Genomic DNA, 19,374 nt, shown 5'->3' with positions numbered 1-19,374 from the left:
AACTCCATCACTAAGGGAGCTGTAATGAGGTGAGAATTATGGGTAAATTACCCCTGAATAACAGAGTATGGCATAGGACTTCAAATAAATCCCAATCGAATCTCTGCTGTGGCATTTTTTTAAAGGGCTGCTTTTCATCTTATTTTGTAATGATGGGTAAAATTGCTTTTTGCGGAGGAAAAAGAACAAAGGCAGTTAAAACTATTTCTGACATAGCTACAGTGGTATGTGTTCTCTATTTTTATTGCATGCAGATATAGAATAGCGATGACGTGCTCAGTATTTGCTGAATGTATTATAACGAGAACTAGCATAGATAAATGACTTTTACTGTTTGACATCATCAATTTACTGGACCAAAATATTACTAACCATTTACAAGTCCTTCAGTTCACAGAGAAGTTGATTAACATTTTAGTCTAAAATTCAGGTACACAGTCAGGGCCTTAAGTATCTGTCCCTTGTTTGAATATCTGGGGGTAGATCAGTTTAATCCAGGGTTACAAATTGCAGCAAAAACATCCTGGCCATGCAAAAAGTCCCACTTTGGTTTAATATCGCTGTACAATGTTATATAGATAAGAACTTAATAATGCTATGGACTTTGGAAGTGCAAGTACCTATAATTACATGTTATTAACCCTTATCCTAAAAAAAGTACATAATGGGAGGACATGTACTTACATGCAAAGCACTACGTAATTATCGATTAAGATATAAATGCATATTACCTCAGTACGCTTAATATAAGGTGGGGTGCATTTCTTATTATTGTGTTATTTGAACAATCTGAATTTACTGTGTGTATACATGTTGCAAGCATACCATTGCACAGGGAGAATTAAAGGAATTAAAAGCACTTTTTCAGTGTGTCAATTGCATTGTAAATGAGACATGTTTGGTGTGCAGTTTTTCACAGCTCTCATCTTCGGCATGAAATAGTTCCTCTCCACTGAAATAGAATGGAAGCAAAGGCAGCAACGGGTGCATGGCTGGCTTCATGCACTGGATGGTTTAAAAGGCATGTCTGTGATTTACAAACAACCATGAGAATCATCTGGGGACTATTATCTCTGCTAAGAGTGGAGACGCAGATTGAACATGACCTGTTAAGTCGTTATGGTTTTGTTGGACTGTAGAGAACTATCGAAGCAATTCTTGAAAATAACAGAAGAGTTTCTAAAATTTCAACCCCAAGTATGGAAACCAAATCAGCAATGCTGGCATGTCCTCTGTACAGAATTTAAAGCTGTAATTATATTTTATCTCTGAACCATTAAGTTATATCCAGGGAATTAGGTCATATGTTGATATAAACTAAAAACACAAAGAAAACAGATTCACATTTGGCAGAGCTCTTCTATTCGACATTAACAGTGTAGTGGAGGTTTACAAGACCTCTTGAACAAAGTTTTTCTCACCAACGTGATTCTGTAGAGATAAATTGCATTCTATTCCTCCTCGTCATTTCTCTGTCCTGTTATGATTACTTTCCTGTTCATTTACTATTAACAATGTAATATAGTTATTATTAATTACCGTTTAAAGCCTCATATTGTGTTCAATCTGGGATCTTTCAAGGGCTCTTTATTATAGTCATTATCTTGCTTACCCAGTAAATGCATAGTTATTTGAAGCTAGGCTTCTCCAAGGACTTTTACATTTCCTTGTAATATTACATTTAACCACTAGATGGAGACTAATACCTAAGAATGTAATGTATACAGTGTCGATGGATGCAAAATTAAAAGACACCATTTGCCTCATTTGCCATTTGGGTAGGCATATTTGCAGTCATAAACCATTTAATGTTCCGCTTTATTGATGCTTCTTCCTTTAAGTAAATTTTAACGGAGGGAAAAACAAAAACACAGGAATCTCATCGACACTGTAAATGTAGCCATTATCTATAAATATAGATACAATTAAATACGATGCAGGCCTGGCTATATTATTGTCTTATGACTTGACAGCAACGTGATTGACAATTGAATTTCTTCAAGGCTGTCCTACACCAGCCACCGTAGTCCGCCCCTCTTCAGAGAATAGAAAAGTTTAGAAAGTGTCGCAGTGTATTGCCAGGTATTGTCAAATGTTAGGCATCCACCAACTGACGACTTCAGGTGAAGGAACCGTCTTATAAGAGTCTGAAATATAACGGATGGTAAATGAATGGTGTACTAAAGGATCTGTATCGTTTTGCGGGCTAGATTGATCTTTAGAGAAGTTGATGCCGAATGAAAACTGCGAAGCTAACTTCTTTGGTTGCCATAGCAACACACGCCTGAGCCTCAGTGAGTGGGAGTTTTGCATTTACTGGTGGCGAACGATGCCCAACTAGGTAATTATTTCGCTCTATTAGCAATATTTAACTAGTTGTACCTATTCATTACCTACCTGTGTTTTGCTGTACCTTGACATCAACAACCGTGATTCACATTGTTGCTTTAATGAAGCCGTGCTAGCTAGCCGTGCTAGCTGACATTCGCTAAATGGATTTCCCCCATGAATGGCTAATGGCTAGCTACCAAGCCAATGAAACAAACTGCCTATAAGCAAAATCTTGAAATACGTTGGTATATATATATTGACAGTAGTAAGGGAAAGTTCGCTCTAACATAACTCAATAAACTCAATTTAATGAGCGTAGCCAGTTTTATTGCTACTTCAGCTTAGAGCACGTTGAACGTGTTGAAACATCAGTGAGCATTAAAACACCTATTACTATGCAGGTTCTATGCCAGATAATTATATTTAGCTGGAACAGGTCACAGAAAGTTAATTGCTACTTATATGAGATTTAAATAATTATGGGCTCCAAGCAGCTGGATGTTTCTTGCTCCTGCAACATTGCCTTTCTTGCTGAAGAATGTATTACTCCAGTTTCACTTTTTCCCAATGGACATGATGGAATGGGTGCAGGTCTGGGCATTATGAGTACCACGGGGGAGAAGGTTACTAATTTAAGTGACAAGAGATCCATTACTGAATATCCATTATCTGATCTCTTACTTCCCTTTGTATTGTTCAGAATCTGTTAACCTCATTACAGTGTTTCAGTGTAAATAGTCTGTTTCGCCTGTAGGCTATGTGTTTATTGTGGACATTTTCAATAGGATGTGGGAGAGAGCCTAACCTCTTGTTTCTGTGGGATAATGAAGTTGATCAGTATGTGTATCAGTATGTATCAGTATCAGTTGTTTAAAATCACAGGGACAGCAATAGTCTTCACGTAATGTACAAACTGGACTGCTTACTTCCTTGATTTCTTTCTGTGTATAGCCTAGTTTTCATATAGATTTAGAAGGAAATAGGCATTTGGTATAGTCTAGACTTGGCTAGTGATGTGGAATGCAAAAGAATCCAGATACTGTCTGCTCTGTGACTGATGTCTGAATGCTGAGTATCATTTCAACTGTGATAATCTTTTTTTTCTCTTAATGATTCCCCTCAAAGGAACTTACTGACATTTTAGAAAGTGTGCCCTGCAGAGACTAGCCTAGCTGGTGCCATGAAACCCATGTGAAATGCTTGAGAATATGTTGTTGAGCATTATCTCCTAGCAACATGTGAACTCTTCTGCGCAAATGGGAGCAACTTGATCTTTTGCTTCTTTAGAGCAGAGCAAGTTCATCCAGTCTCTGCTGATCAATCAAATGTGACTTGAAAGAAACCACAAATAGACAATTAGTCATTAGTCACAGCAAGTGCCCAAACCACAAAACTGACTGCTTAGATTTTTAACAGTAGGTTTCAGATGATCAGGAAGGCCAAATGTAATCAGAGTGGATGCAGTGCATTGTCTGTGTCGGGTATACTCAATAGCAGGAATGTTTGATGTTGAAAGCACACTTAAGCATGATCTCCTAAGTTCAAAATAGAAGATCCTGACTTAAGAAATAATGCATTGCATCAATGGGGTTTAATTATTCTGATAACCTTTTCTCTGATCTAATTTACATCTTTACAGTACCTTTCGATAGTTATGGCTCATGTGGGCACACTGTGAATACTTTATTGGGTATTGTATATCCAGGCTGTATGTGGTTGTATCCACCATCGTATGGCTGATGCATTACTACATGATTATAAATGCTCTGCTATATTATAGCTTTCGCAAAAGAGTATTTAAGCAAAGTGCATCAAAGACACCCCCCCCATGTATTTGCAGTCTAGACATGCTCAACTTCCTTCAGCAGGTAATATAATTCCAAGGCTCATTAAGACGGCGAGGTTTATCATTTGTCATCAAAGGCAGTTGTCAATAAATAATTAAACCGCAGATGATGAGAATGAAATATTTAGCCTAGCCTGTGAAGAGAAAGATGTTTGTGTGTGCCATGTGTGTCCTGTAAAATCCAAACAGTTTATTTTAAGTCTTTCCCCTCTTTTGCCCAGTATTTTATGTTGAAGTGAGTTGAAGTATTTCAGGAAGGAAATTGTTGATACTGCACTGATATAGTAATAGCTTAAGATTCTTTGGCAGTAAAAGTCTGGGCTGCATTGTGCCAAGTGACTTCCTTGACGTCAGTACAGTGACGATCAGCCCCTTTAACCTTCGTCTTCAATAAGACTCACTCACACAGTTATTACTCCATACCTCCATTTGCATTTGAACTGGGACTGCTTAAAAGGGTGGGCACACTTTCAAAGGGAAGCGATTCTGTCAAATAGTGTGCAGTCTGCAGCATTGCCGGGAAGAAAGGGTTGCATACATGGAAGAGAGGGTAGAATAAAGAAGAGGTTAGAACATGGAACAGAAAGGAGAGAGAGAAGAGGAGAACAAAAGGAAGAAAAGGGGAAAGAGAGAAAAAGAGAAAGACATGCAGTAAAGCAGAGAGAGAGAGAGAGAGAGAGAGAGAGACGCAGTAAAGCAGGGAGAGAGTAAGAGACAGCACAAGAAAACTCAATCCAGGCCCGGAATTATCTCTGTGTGTCCAGGCATCATTCCGATGTCACATTTAATTTGTGTCCCCCGCTGAAACAGAGCATCTCTCTCGCAGCAGAGGGAAACAATGTGTATTTCCGTCTGCAAACAGTCTGTAAATAAACGCTAATGGGCATCTGACAGTTATGGCACGGGAATGAAAAATGCAGTGGGATCGATTGCTGACATTCTATCTGCCATAATTAGCCTACATTCTACTGGGTGCTTTCTGAGATCTGAAGAGGCACTGGGAAGCACATGGTCCTTGGTCCTTGGCTTGCTTGCATTGCTTGGCTTGCAAGCTGCCATGTCTCAGTCTCTGCTAATGATTCTTGCCTCTCTATATCTCTGTTGAGTGTGAGTGTCTTGATCTGGGATGCTTTTCAATGAGTCATAACACAAATGTACCCTATTCCTAAAAATCCAAGGATAGCTGTTTTGTGACCGATGAATACTTTTCAAAAAGTGAAGCACAGCTGTGACTCTACAAATTTGACATACAGAAAAACAGATCCGTCCAAAAAGATAACCTTAATGTGAGTGTAGCTGCCGCGATGTCGTGTAACTTCCACCTTTTCTCCACACAGGTTGTCGGTACAGGAGGGAACTGCTAGGGCCTAGCTGATGGAATTCCTCGAGTCCTCCACGACGCGGTGAGCGCACATGTTAAACCCCTCTCCTAATTCTGCTCCATGGCAATCTCTGGTGACAGCCTCACAGCCCCAATGGTGCACGGTGCGACAGCTCATGCACAGGTGGCTCGCCCGAGCTGAAACACAGAAGGTGGTCTGCTGTCGAAACAGGCTATTATTCCTTCTTCTCCCGACTCCCATTCTGCCTCCTGATACGTGTCATTCACGCGAGCCCCAGTTCTGTCACACGCACCAGATGATTAGCTCCCAGTGTATGAGGTTCTTCCTCTCCTGTCTGTATCATGTGTCATGCTAAATTACTTTTCAATTAGCCTAAAATACTTATGCAGTGTTCAGCATCTCTCATTTTCCCGGGGAACATATTAACTTCTATAGTTTATGTACTATTTTATTACCAAAGTCTCAGTACCTAATTTCAGCAGAAATCTGTAGATATTAAACTACATTTCAGAGGTTGAATTACCCGATAAAAATACACTGTAAAATGAACTATAACTGAGCTTAATGAGTTCTTGGCCTACTGTTTACTAATCACATTCTACAGAGTGATGAAGTTACACCCTGTGTCAGTTTTCATCAAAATGTTGAAACACAAAGGCTTAATTGCACTTGTCACTCTTATTCTTTGAGTTATATCATTGAGTTTACCCATTTTCAGTCAGTCAGACACTGGAATTCATGGGCTCACTGTGATCTATTAAGTTCTATATAAAAACAATTTGGCCATGTGATGTTGTCACTCAATATTTATTATAATTTTATTTATTTTACTTCTTTTAGTAAAAGTACAACAATAATATAACCCTGACCTTGCCAGGCCATCCTACTGTACCGGGCAGTGACCTGCTTTAAGGTCAGGCACCTCTCTAGACCTCACCCTGATATCTCCTTTCTCCCCTGGGCTCATCATCCTGCACTCAGTCCCTGTAGCGCGCGGTGTGGTCACATTCTGTTAGCCAACAGCACTGTTAATTGGCTCTGTCTTTGGCGAAACAAGCACTGATTGAGGCGATTGGGATTCCGGGGAAAACTGTCACAGCTGCTTCTGATGAGCAAATAAGGCGATGGGAGACGATGGCCGAGGGTCCGGGCTGCAACGGGAGCGTTGTCAGGGAAGAGATAGGCTAACGCGCCCCGAGAGAAAAGGTTAAAGACACTGTTTCCCCGTTAATTATTAATGCCCGTCCGTGTGGCAGATGCACTCCAGCGCTCACAGCCATCACTCCGCGATTGCTTTGCATTTAATTTAGCTGCAGAGAGCTGGATAAACTGTGCATAATATTAATATGAACACTTAAGACAAATGGCAGGGCAGAGACCTTTGTAGGAAACTTGGCCATGTTTGCTGACATCCTATAAAAGGGTGGGGAGATTGTGGGGAGGTTGTGGCCAAATACAGTGCATGTGTGACAGGACACAAAACATTCATGATAAGATAGGCTTTCACATTCTCTTGTTATTAAGTTAGGTAAACTCCTGCCCATGTGGAAAAAGAGTTGGTTGTAGTGTTATCAGGGCATTTCAAATAAGCTACGTATAATTGAATTTTGCACGATTGTTGAATTTCATCTTATCACTTGTCAGGGTGACTTCCCTTCTTCAAGGCTTGACTTGACTTTCCTCTATCACAAGTTAACATTATAAATGTATTTGTGTAATAAATGAATACCTGTGAGGTGATCTTGACATTTCTATCATCAACACTAACGAAACAGCTGGTATATTGTGTCCTCTGACAAAAAAAAAAGTTTTTCTGTCCCACATGAAAATTTGCATTAGCCCAGACATGTTTTGTTTATTATGAAGACATATTGTGTGCACTCAGGTACGTTTTTATAGCTGATTGACTTCAAGTCTTCGAGCCTCTCTTCAGTCGGACAGGTTCTTTATATTTGAATGGAAACTCATTAAAAGAAATAAAAAACGTCAAAGAGCCGTAGAGCTTTTCAGTGCTGGGGCTTATCGTGTCTCTGAGAGGAATTATCCAGGCCTGGATGAGCACAGTGAAGACAGCATTTGAATGACCTGTAGCAGACTGACTGTCACCACCCAGCCTCAGCCAGGACACTTGGGGTGGGGGTAGTGGGTGGAGGGGTGCTGCGCTACGATTGGCTTTCCTCCTGGCCTCACCTGAGTTAACCTCACATTTACAAGGGCTAGTCTCTTATATCTCCCAGCTAGGGTGACATAAAAGCATCCCTGAAGATTTTCTCCGAAAGCGGTCCAAGAGAGAGAGAGAGAGAGAAAGAAAGAAAGAAAGAGAGAGAGAGAGAGAGAGAAAGAAAGATAGAGGTAAATGATTATTGATCATCCCAGAGAGAAGAAACCTACTTTGCTGGCTTATCGGTACTGACTCTGCAGCGCGTGGTTGTTTTCTTGATTGTTCACTGCAGTTAGGTGATCTGTCAGGAGGGCGAAAAAGTATCTTTTTTTGTTTGTCAGGCCAGTTTCTCTGTACGTGATTCACGCTGTTACAGACAGTCTCTCTCTCTCTCTCTCTCTCTCTCTCTCTCTGTCTCTCTCTCTCTCTCTGTTCTGTAGCTGACGCAGCCAGAGGCTTCTGGAGCTGGCATTGAAATGGCCTCCCAGTGGACGCGCGTGAGCAGCGCAGAGAGGAAGGTGCCTCACACGCGCATGGAGGATGAGATCGACATCCAGGTATAGACACACAGAGTTGGGGGTACACCTGATGACCACATCGATGGCAGTGGGTATACATTACAATGACCTCTCTTAGATCTGCAGTCAATGGGCTAGTCAGGGGGGGGCAAAAACAGTTGGCTGTGACGCACCTGAAAATGTCTGATCTTCCCCCACAGCGCCGCCCTTTACCCCGGAGAGCAGCTGCAGGATAGCATGATTCTAATTGCCCCCCACCCAACCTCTCCACACCCCCCCACGCCATCAACCCACACACACACCCTCTTAAGAGGGAACTGAGCACGCTCCATGCCAAATACGCAGCAGGCAATGCTCAGCCTTGCATGCACGGAGATAATGATCAAGTTAATTAGACCTGAGATTGAATGAACTGCGGCAGCAACTTAATCATTTGTAACTTGATTAGAAATACTATATTCTCCAGCTCCAGAGACGGGCAAACTCGAAAACTAAGTTCCACTTTAGGATCCGGGTCTCCGGTTAATGGAGTATTGGAGGCAGGAAAATAAAAAAAATGAAGAAATAAAAAAATAAAAAAAATAGCTTCAGCCTGAAAGACCAGTCATTATGCGTGGTTTGTGTGTGTGTGTGTGCTTGGGTCATTTGGAAGATAGGTGCCTTGCTATGAATGTCACTTGATTCTCAAATCAGACACCAATACTGGTTTTTCTTCTTTGTACCCCCAGCAAATCTACTCCTTTGGGAGGAAACTAGGTCAAGGAAGCTTTGGGGTCGTCTGCGAAGCCACCCACAAAGACACGGGAAAGAAGTGGGCCATCAAGAAGGTGAACAAAGAAAAGGTACGTGTGTGTTTACGTAGGCTGACAGAGTGTAATGACAGCTGTGCTGTAAAAAGAAAAAGAAAAACAGCTCCAGTGAAGACACCCTAAAAAAGAATTGCGCACTCAGTCAGGTGTGTGTGTCAGTGTCAGTCATAAAGTGTGTGTTTGCAGGCAGGGAGCTCTGGAGTGAAACTGCTGGAGAGGGAGGTGAGCATCCTGAAGCGAGTCAATCATGAGCACATCATTCACCTGGAGGAAGTCTTTGAGACGCCAAAGGTAAGGAGGAACAAACAGCATCTAAAAATATAATTAAGAAGAGGTTAATCTCCTCTCCCCCGCCATTCATAATAAATGCAGGTTAAAGCTCTTATCAAGTGCATGGGGCTGCATGAGTTAAGATAGTGATTTTCTATGCCTTAACCTGTCCATGTTTGTAGCACATTGTGTATACCATGTGTGTGTGTGAACGTATGTGAATGCACTGACACTTGCTTGTATGGTTCCACATTGTATGAGCATGTTTACCTGCCTAAATATGTGTGTATACATGAACATGTGTGTGCCTGGGTATGTGTGGGTGTGTGTGTGTGTGTTTGTGTGCGCATGTGCATACATATCTGTGTGTGTGTGTGTGTGTGTGTGTGTGTGTGTGTGTGTGTGCGTGTGTGTGTGTGTGTGTGTGTGTGTGTGTGTGTGTTTGTGTGCGCATGTGCATACATATCTGTGTGTGTGTGTGTGTGTGTGTGTGTGTGTGTGTGTGTGTGTGTGTGCGTGTGTGTGTGTGCGTGTGTGTGTGTGTGTGTGTGTGTGTGTGTGTGTGTGTGTGCACGTCACAGAGGATGTACCTGGTGACGGAGCTGTGTGAGGGCGGCGAGCTGAAGGAGCTGCTGCAGAAGAGGAAGCGCTTCAAAGAGGAGGACGCGTGCCACATCATCAGCAGCCTTGCCGAGGCCATCGTCTATCTGCACAAGAAGGGTGAGGACCCCCAGTCTCCTCCCAGCACCACGCCGAGGCATAGAGCACAGGCTCATCATGTCCAGGTCCTGCCCAGCATTTTAGGTTAACTATCAACCTCTGTCAGGGCAGCTAGGAGGTGGAATCAATTTGTGGAATCACCTGACTATAGAAGACACAGGGGACCACAGTCTGACGATGCAGTCACTTCCCCATAACTGTGCCTTTTGGCCTTTCTGTTTGTTGCTTGAGGTGAAGCCTTTGCAACAATTTCAGAGCAACTTGATGTTATCAGAATAGCCCAAAAGCCCTTAAAGTGGTGTTGGCTTTTTTTTCTTCTTCTTTCGATCGCTCTTTAAGATTTTATTATGGCTTGTTGACACCTGAACAGTATTATGGTCCAGCATAATTAGGCCCCTGCTTGAACTGATTGAATGGCACCTACTCGGTTGTTTGGGTAGCGGGTAAATGCAGCGTGGAGCTGACGAGGCCAATTTGCTAACATCACCTCCACGTCATATCCAGCGGGGGCCTGGACGGCTTTGTTCTCATGGACATCTGATAATCAGTTCTGTGATTGCTATCACATTTGTGCCTCTCCGTCATTACAGAGGCCCGGCTTATTTTAATAATGAGATCATAATGAACAACTGCCAGACCGGGGAGGGAGGGGAAAAAAATCAACCTATTTTTTAATTGAGTCTGAAGGGTTTATTTGAGGATGCGGTTATTTCTCTCTCTCTCTTTCTCTCACTCACTCACACCCACACACACACTCTCTCTTTCTCACTCACTCTCTCAATCTCTCTTTTTTTCTTCTCTCTCTCTCTCTCTCTCTCTCTTGCTCTCCTTCTTCTTGCTCTTGGTGAAATCTCCAGTTAGAGGTAATTTAGGACGTTGCTTGGCAATGAGACACCATTACATGGGGCTAATGAGTCATTTACGACGAGCAGGGGAAGAATACTGATTAATAGGTGTGTTTTCACACTAAGTGTCCCCCGTGTGCCGGTGCGCCTTACATCCGCGCAGCGGCTAATGATGCCGGCAGGAGCGCCTGGACGCGGGTCCCCACCGTCATAATCTGCCCCCCGAGTCTGACCCATCCTAAAGAACTGGCTACCGGTTCATCGTCTTCATTTACATTAAACATTAGAGAGGCGCCGGTAGATTAAGGCAGCGCTAATGGAAGTGCGGCGAGGAGCGATGTCCGCCTCGACTGTCACTCTGAAGTCGCACGTATCACGTCTCCTATAATAACGCGGGCACAAGGAGCAAGCGTGATGTCATAACGCTCACTGACGCCGTCCGCCCGGAGAGGAGGACATTTTGATGAAAAGCAATTTTCGGGTTTGTTAGCGAACTCGCGACTGCACGGGGGCAAGTGTTTTCCATTACTGTTTTTGTTGTACCTCTCTTTGTTTTTAATGAGCTTGTCTGAGTTTCTTTGTCTGCTTTTTTGCCTTTCAGCTAACGGTGGTTGTGCTTTTTTGCAGACATTGTGCACCGAGACCTCAAACTGGAAAACATACTTGTTAAGAGTTATCACCATGGCGACGATAACAACACGGTTAATATCAAGGTGAGAAGGCACAAAAAAAGTGTTGTCGCTAAGAGAACTCAGGAAGTTTTTTTTTGTTTTGTCCTCCCCCACTGGCGTGACTGCCACTCTCTGTAAGTGCTCTTTAAGTGCCGTCTCAGTACGGCCAGCCCCCCCAGCCTGGCTCCACTGGACGGCTCTTTTAGAGAATGAATCAAGAGCAGGTGGGAAAGAGTGAGAGTGAGAGAACACTCACCCGGTCCAGCAAGGAACAGAGCGCTGACAGCATCCAACTGAGGCAGATACCTGTAGTGTGGGTTTAAAGTGAGGCACGCTTACACACACACACACACACACACACACACACACACACACACATGCGTATGCACACACACACACACACACACACACACTCACATGCGCATGCACACACACACACACAAACACACTCATACACACACACACACTCATACACACACACACACACACTCACACACACCCACACACACACACACACACTCACACACACTCTGACACACACACACACACATGCACCCACGTACACACACACACACACACACACACACACACACTCTCACACACACACACACACACACACACACACACACACACACACACACACACACACACACACACTGCTTTAAGAGAGCTCAGTCCTGGCACAGTATGAAAGGATTTTTATCTGTCCGAGGGTGGTCATCTCTTGGATATTTATCCTTGCTGCCCTAAACTCCAGAGTGTGAAACCATATATGCTGCTCCTATGCATTATTCATCCCGCCCAGGGAAACACAAGGAGTGGGTGAGAGTGGGAGTTTACTGGGGTGTGACCCTGCTTCTGTCCATAAATATGATTCTTTCAACCGCAGCATCAAAATGATACAGATACACTCAGATGTATTTTGTTTAGTGATGAAAGGAAGAGCTTTGATATTTGGCCAGTTAAGAGTATTATTCTCTGGCCAAAGGAAATGTGTAGAGTGCATTAAACTTATGGCCTGTGTGTGTGTGTGTGTGTGTGTGTGTGTGTGTGTGTGTGTGTGTGTGTGCGTGCGTCCCTCGTGTCTCCTTGCTGAAATGTTCTTCTGTGCTGTCTTCTCTCAGGTGACAGACTTTGGACTGTCTGTGCAGAAGGGTGGGGTGGGCAGTGAGAACATGCTGCAAGCCACCTGTGGCACTCCAATCTACATGGGTACGACACACACACACTGAAAACACACACCCAATCTCTCTCACACACACACACACACACACACACACAGAGCACATCCTATTAAAAACCCAGAAATTCAACCCATAACTCATCCCAAGCTAAATGTCTCTGACACAAATGTGTTTTTAATTTGATAATGTTTGTTGTATTGTTGTATTCAATTTCCGTTTAGTTTTAGCTAGTTTCACCAGTAGGCTACATTTCTTTCAGACTGAACGCATGTTAACAATGCAGTCTGTGATGTGGTTTTGGTTTCGCAAAAGGTTGTTGATATTTGTGCTCAACAGCCAATCAAATTACACCTCTCCCTTCTGTGCTCCCTAAACACCACGTTGATTGGCTGGGATTGTTTAAAGCTTGGTCCGAGCCACAATATTTGTTTCCCATTTCCAGAGGTAGAACTGTTCGCAACAACAGATGTTTTTTGAGCATAAACATTAAATGGACAGCTACAGAACTGTGAGTAGCAAATCGCTCAATTTGACAAAAAGTGTATGGAATTAGAATCGCGGACTGTACCTTTTAATACACATAAAAGGCAAGAACACGATAAAACATTTAAATAATTTACTGCAGGCAAACAATGGGTTTGATATGGTTTTTCGCAGTCAACCCTACCAGCAGTTAACCCCTAAATAACTCACATGTAAACCTACAGGTTGTTTAAAATGCTATGTTTGTCACTCACGCTCTGTCTCGCTGTGGCTTTCCCTGTGGATAATGTGTATTTAACTTTGAAGGTGAATTTAAGATGTATGGGATTTCTCTTTGATTTCTACGCCATAGATCGTTTGTACCGCTTTTGCAATTAAATTTGAAAAAGTCCTCCCTGACATATCTGACTTCTTCACTTGATAATAAGTACCACTACTTCCAGTCTAGTGTAGGTCCTGACAGCGCCATATTAAGGTGGTCGGCTATAGGTACACACTACACTTGAATGGATACGACATCGGCCGTGTTGGAACTTGATTCTTGACAATCATTTTTTGGTTATTTTACTTTTATCAGTATTTTAGCAATCATTATTAGATACAAGGCCAAGGTGGCACACGTGTACTTCGCTGAACTAATGCAGAGCTGGGCGCTCTGAGTGAGTGATGAACGAGATGAGAGCATCACATCTGCCGGATCAGTGGAGATGTCTGCCCTGCTCGACCCCGCTCACTGACTGACTGTGTGTCTGTGCCACCCCCCTCTCTCCCCCTCCAGCTCCTGAAGTCATCAACGGGCACGAGTACAGCCAGCAGTGTGACGTCTGGAGCATCGGAGTCATCATGTACCTGCTGTAAGATCACACACCTACCTACCCTCACACACTGTCACACCCTACATGTCCTGGACGAAGATCAGGCTTCTCTTTTTCTCTGTCTCACACACACATACACACATACAGCAGTCTTGCACTATACGTTTACAGAGGCACGTCAGCCGTGATCGTGTTCATCACACGTTGTAAGCAGATCAGGCTTCTCCATTTCTCCTTTATCACTCACTCACACACACACACACGCACACACAGACACACTCACTCTCACACACACACACACACACACACACACACACACACACACACACACACACACACACACACACACACACACACACACACTCACTCTCTCCTTCAGTTCCAGTCATTTGGTTAAGTGTGCTCTCTGGCTGTTAATGTGATTGCTGTGCCGCAGGCTGAGCGGAGAGCCTCCGTTCATGTCCAGCTCGGAGGAGCGGCTCTTTGAGTTGATCAAGAAAGGCGAGCTCACCTTCAGCGCCCCTGTCTGGGACAGCATCAGCGTCGCAGGTCCTGCCCACCCCACCCCACCCCACCTCACCCCCTCCACACCCCCACCCCACTCTGAATCCACTGACAACATCCTCTAGCAATACCACCGCTGACCCTTAATCTACAGGCAAGCCCCTGTCACTCTTTTCATAATGTACAACCGCTGCTTTTATCCACAGCTAAGAAAGTGTTGTGCTGCCTGCTGAAGGTCGACCCTGCCCACCGCATCACTGCCAGTGAGCTGCTGCACAACCCCTGGATCACAGTAAGCAGACACCCAACACTGGTCTTGGGCTGGGAATCACTAGAGGCCCTGTCATGTGATATCACAACATTTAAATCACTGTAATATATATTGCTTAATAGACTTAGATACGAAAATATGCAAAAATGAATTTTATCTACCAATGAAATTAAGATTTTTCATAGTAATTTAACTTAAAAACAAAAGTGTTAGTGTTTAAGTAAAGTGGATAGAGTGGATAGTGAAAGGAAGGTATGACCCTGGTGACCCTATTGAATGGCTTAAATGAATTAACAAATACATGAATTAAAAAACACAATTAATAAATAAACAAATATTAATGCATAACAGTTACTTCAAAAATATAATTACCCCACCTTACGCTGCTCCCCTGCCAACATCCCCTCTTCAGACCACCCATCGGCACCACTGATGGAGCACACAGTACATCCACAGCCAGGCCGTTTGGTTCAGAGTTAAGCGGCCGCTGGCACATCCCATCATGTGCGTTTAGCCGTGTCTCATCAGAACAGCTTTTAGAAAGGGCACTTTAAACGCTGCCTCATTGGGCCCGTGTGTGTGCCTGGCTGTTGGATGGGGAGCTGAGAATGGCTCATGGTACAGGACCACGGTTTCTGCAGGGTAGCACTCAGGCAGTTAGTTAAAAATAGGAAAGACTTAAAACTAAGATAAACTTTTTCCCCACGAGAGAGTGATTAGCCTCTTAGTTTTATGGAAGTGGCTGCCATTAGTGAAGGGTTTTGATGGAGTGCACTTTGACCTCTTCCGTTCTTTCATTAACCTGGCAGGGTGACACCACAACGGCGGGCACCACCACCAACGTGCTGGAGATGATGCGCCAGTTCCGGAATGATCTGGAGGACTCTGAAGTGGATGAGGCAGACTCCGTGTTGCAGCAGCTATCGCTGCACTGCTCTCAGGACAGCCAGGCTGAGCCACAGACGCAGACGCAGACGCAGACTCAGACTCAGACACAGACTGAGGCCTCGCTAGAGCAGTCCGGCTGCTGCAACTGTGTGTTGCTCACCGAGGAGGCAGACACAGACGGCAGCAAGCCCTCCACCCCTTCCAAACAGGTGCCCTCACGCTCCCCTGTACAGGAGTTGCTATCCATAAAAAATAAACTCAGACTGCATGGTGAATATATTAACACACATACTTAACAAACCAGGAATACTGTATGTCACCACATTGTATTCCCTGTCCATCCACTTTACCGAACACAGTGAAGGCCTTCGAAAGGGTCTCCGTGAAACATGTTTGGCTAGCAAGATATTCATCAAATAGGTTTCCCAAAAGCTTACAACCCACACACAATCATACAGCTTGCTAGTCCCAATAGTAATACTGCATATCAACTTCATAGGTAGTATAAGTACAGAGTTCTATTATCCCTCCTCTCATTAACAGATAAATATTGCTGTGTGGCATCCCTGCATATGACATCATCACACACTTTGTGTTCCCTATCCTTGTACAGCGGAAGAAAAAGAAATCCTCACCTTCCTCCTCCAATGGGGTGAAAAAGAATGGGTCGTTCTTAAAGACTTTCCATAATACACAGGTCAGACGTTAAGAAGTCTTCAGAGACTTCAGAATTGAAATAGTTTTGAAATGTTTTTTTTTATTTTGTATTTCTGTGACACCCTTCAAATCACCACTAGGTGGTGCCAGCACTACCAGCATCTGATGTAGACCATTATCTGAGCTGCAGCTTGCCTGTGCTTATGCATGTGCACTGCTCTTGTGCGAGATGAATGTGAGTGTCTTATCTTTTCAGTCCCACGCAGGTGGTGGCAAACCCTCTGCAGGCCAGTCGGGCACTAAGCACAGCGGCCCCGCGGACCGGAGCGAGGCGGGCCCTTCCGCCAAGTCTGCGGCTGGCCCCAGCAAGTGCGAGACCCCGAGCGGCTCCTGCAACAGCCACGCCCCATCTCCCAGCGGTGGGCACAGGACCGGCTCCCCTAAACCACCCCCTTCCGGCTGCGCCAAGACCAAGAAGGTCCCCTAGGGTTGGGGAAACACAGGTGGAAGCCTCGCGGGTCAAAAGAGTGCCAAAACAGCAGAATGCGGTACGCAGTGTACCCTGGAGTGTGACTAGCCTGCTGGACACATGAAACATCCAATTCCTTCCCCACCCACAAAATATGGCAATTCTTCTGTGGCCTTTACCAGTGAATCCTGGACTATGCAGCCGAGTTGCTTATCCAAGCACCACACCCATTCCACCCATCTTCCACTTCATCATCATCAACTCAAACACAACATCGTCAGTACAGTCCTCTGGAAGCATTTAATTTACTCCTGTTCTGTACCTTCAATGATGACCTCCCCTCCTTTGAACTGTGGTGGAGGCATGAAAACCGGGATGGGATAGCTCTTGAAATGGACAAGGCCAGGTTGGCTCAGGGCCACTAGCAATGAAGAGTCAGCTGAGCATGAGCAGGGCATGCCCGTCCCGTCATATGACTTTTTTTAACCTACGCTCAGCAGCAGGTTAACAATCTAATCATTAAAAAACACACATATTAAAATATCTTTTGTGAAACGAAGGAGAGTGTTATAATTATTTAGAAACTGTAAGGAATATGTTGAGGGCATACAGGGTTAGGTTGTTGTTACTCCATAAAAGGTTTTTTTGAACCTAGCAACAAATACATCTCCAAGCTGTGTGATACACATTTATTTTAAAAAAAATGCCAAAATACGTCATGAGACACTTCTGTCACTTACATTCCATTCTGAGTCTGTATAGTCAGTGAGAATAATTATAATTATTATTGTTGTTGTAGTTGTTTTTGAGACAGAAGGGAAGTATAAAGAGTTAAGAGGTTTGTCATTTCAGACATCTATCTTTTCTCCACTCGTTTTAGTCTTTGCCAAATCATGAAGCTCTTAAAAAAACTGTGACCCCCCCTCCCCCCCAATAAATTGAGTTTGTCTCATGAATTTTGAAGTGTCCATCAATGATTAAAATAAATATTGTATGGCAATCATCGGGGTCCAAGCACAATGTGCAAAGCTACCCAAGCTGCAAAAGGTTGAAGGATTGTACTGCTTCAACAGGTGAAGGAGGACATTGGCACTTTAGGAAATGTGTGCATATAAAAGCCAAGTAAAAGCACAACAAATTTTTAGGTTAAACGGTTCTTGAGATAATGAAATGTGTATGTTGTAGCGCCCTCTATGGATGAAATTTCACGAAATTTGACATGCTTCCAAAGAATGTCATGATTGACTGTATCAAGTTTTAATTTTCACATCAGAAGATATTGGCCATGTAGCCACTCAGGAGCTTTCAAGAAAACAGGAAAAAAATAGTTGATCCTGAGCTATGAGCTGAAATGTGTTTATTACAAAGCCCCCTTGTGGCAGATTTGTTTCATATTTGGTACATAGCTTCTAAGTGCCATTATGAATGAGCCTAGGATTAGGGTAAGATCGACCTAGGGTAAGGATTGGCCATTAGCACTGGCAAATATTGACTGCTAAAATTAGATTTTCTGTTGGCAGCCATTTTGATGAGCGAGCAAATTGGCCAATTAGGAAATGTGATCAAATGAGGCAAAGTATAAGTAACCCAAATTTCAAATTTTTATGTCAAGCGGTTCGTGAGATATTGACGTGACCTTTACATCAGAAGACATCGGCCGTAGAGTCATTATGGGCCACACCTTCAAATATAATTGATGGGTAACTTTGAAACAGTTTGCCTATTCAAAAATCTGAAAATACTCTTTTGTCAGCTTGGTCTGTAGAAATATCACGACAATCAGATGAATGACCTCGGAGGAGTTTGTTTTACTTTCACTTTTGTTTTATTGAAAATGCCAGGAAAATTTCCAGGTGAGAAAGTTTCAGGAGCTTTCAAGGAATCAGAGGGGGAAATAAATTTGGTTCAAACCCAGACGGTTCCCGAAATATGAGGGAAAACAGAAAGGAGAAAAAAAGACGCTTCGCTACTTGGACCCCTAATGAATGTTAGAAAGAGTTCAACAGGGAGACAAATGGAATGAGGTCATAATGTTGACAGGAATTGAAAAGGAGGAGGCACAATGTAGACGTAGCCAAGCAGAACTCGAGGTGAGACGCTATGAAATCCTCCGTCTGTTTGCATTTTAAGGTGAGTGAGTGGTTTAAACAGGAGAGAACCGAGGATAATATCGCCCCACCCCACCTGGCCCTACCTTTGCCAACTGATAAGTGAGACCCAATTTGTTCATGGCCTATAAATGGGACATCGGCGGCTCAATCGTCGTGTTGAAACACAGCCACTGAGAAGCTTGCAAAAACTCTGAGGAAGTATTACTATGCATGTAGTATCCATGAATGTAACTGAACTGCCTTGATAATTGTTCACTATAACATACATTTAACACGTAACAAGTATTTAACTTATGGAGCCCCTGAAGTCCCAAAAAGAGAATGTTTTTTTATCTACCTTGCAAAATGTATTATTTTGTGAGCACAGTTTATCAACTTGTTTGCACATTTTGTTATCTTTGCACATGGAAGTTGTCTCGTGTGCACAAAATACTTTTCTTGTTTGCACAATGTATTATCTTGTCCATACAGGGTAGTA

At 43.4% G+C, this 19,374-nt stretch overlaps 1 protein-coding gene across 3 annotated transcripts; it reads left to right on the top strand.

Moving 5' to 3' along the window:
• Positions 1-1,979: 1,979 nt before the first annotated feature.
• On the top strand, positions 1,980-17,480 carry stk33 (serine/threonine kinase 33). Of its 3 annotated transcripts, XM_031569416.2 has the most exons (15): positions 1,980-2,123; positions 2,211-2,341; positions 5,515-5,580; positions 8,122-8,238; positions 8,928-9,041; positions 9,195-9,299; positions 9,860-9,998; positions 11,471-11,556; positions 12,639-12,726; positions 13,960-14,035; positions 14,433-14,545; positions 14,707-14,792; positions 15,581-15,868; positions 16,273-16,356; positions 16,583-17,480. In XM_031569416.2, the coding sequence occupies exons 4-15, from the start codon at positions 8,158-8,160 to the stop codon at positions 16,907-16,909; spliced, it is 1,587 nt and encodes a 528-aa protein (XP_031425276.1). In that variant the 5' UTR covers positions 1,980-2,123; positions 2,211-2,341; positions 5,515-5,580; positions 8,122-8,157; the 3' UTR covers positions 16,910-17,480. The 3 variants fall into 3 exon arrangements, with proteins under 3 accessions (XP_031425276.1, XP_042564014.1, XP_031425277.1); XM_042708080.1 differs by having other exon boundaries at positions 1,980-2,341; XM_031569417.2 differs by having other exon boundaries at positions 1,981-2,341; positions 16,573-17,480.
• The last annotated feature ends 1,894 nt before the right edge of the window (positions 17,481-19,374 follow it).

This window comes from Clupea harengus, chromosome 6, assembly GCF_900700415.2.
Source record: "Clupea harengus chromosome 6, Ch_v2.0.2, whole genome shotgun sequence".
In the NCBI taxonomy this organism is placed as follows: domain Eukaryota; kingdom Metazoa; phylum Chordata; class Actinopteri; order Clupeiformes; family Clupeidae; genus Clupea; species Clupea harengus.
This window is presented reverse-complemented; position numbering and strand designations above follow the sequence as displayed.

Bases quoted from the DNA above. Each gene is read 5' to 3' on its own strand.
- stk33 (XM_031569416.2), top strand. From the start codon at position 8,158: ATGGCCTCCCAGTGGACGCGCGTGAGCAGCGCAGAGAGGAAGGTGCCT. The intron at 9,999-11,470 runs GTGAGGACCCCC...GCTTTTTTGCAG, and splicing joins CGTCTATCTGCACAAGAAGG to ACATTGTGCACCGAGACCTC. The intron at 16,357-16,582 runs GTCAGACGTTAA...AGTCCCACGCAG, and splicing joins AGACTTTCCATAATACACAG to GTGGTGGCAAACCCTCTGCA.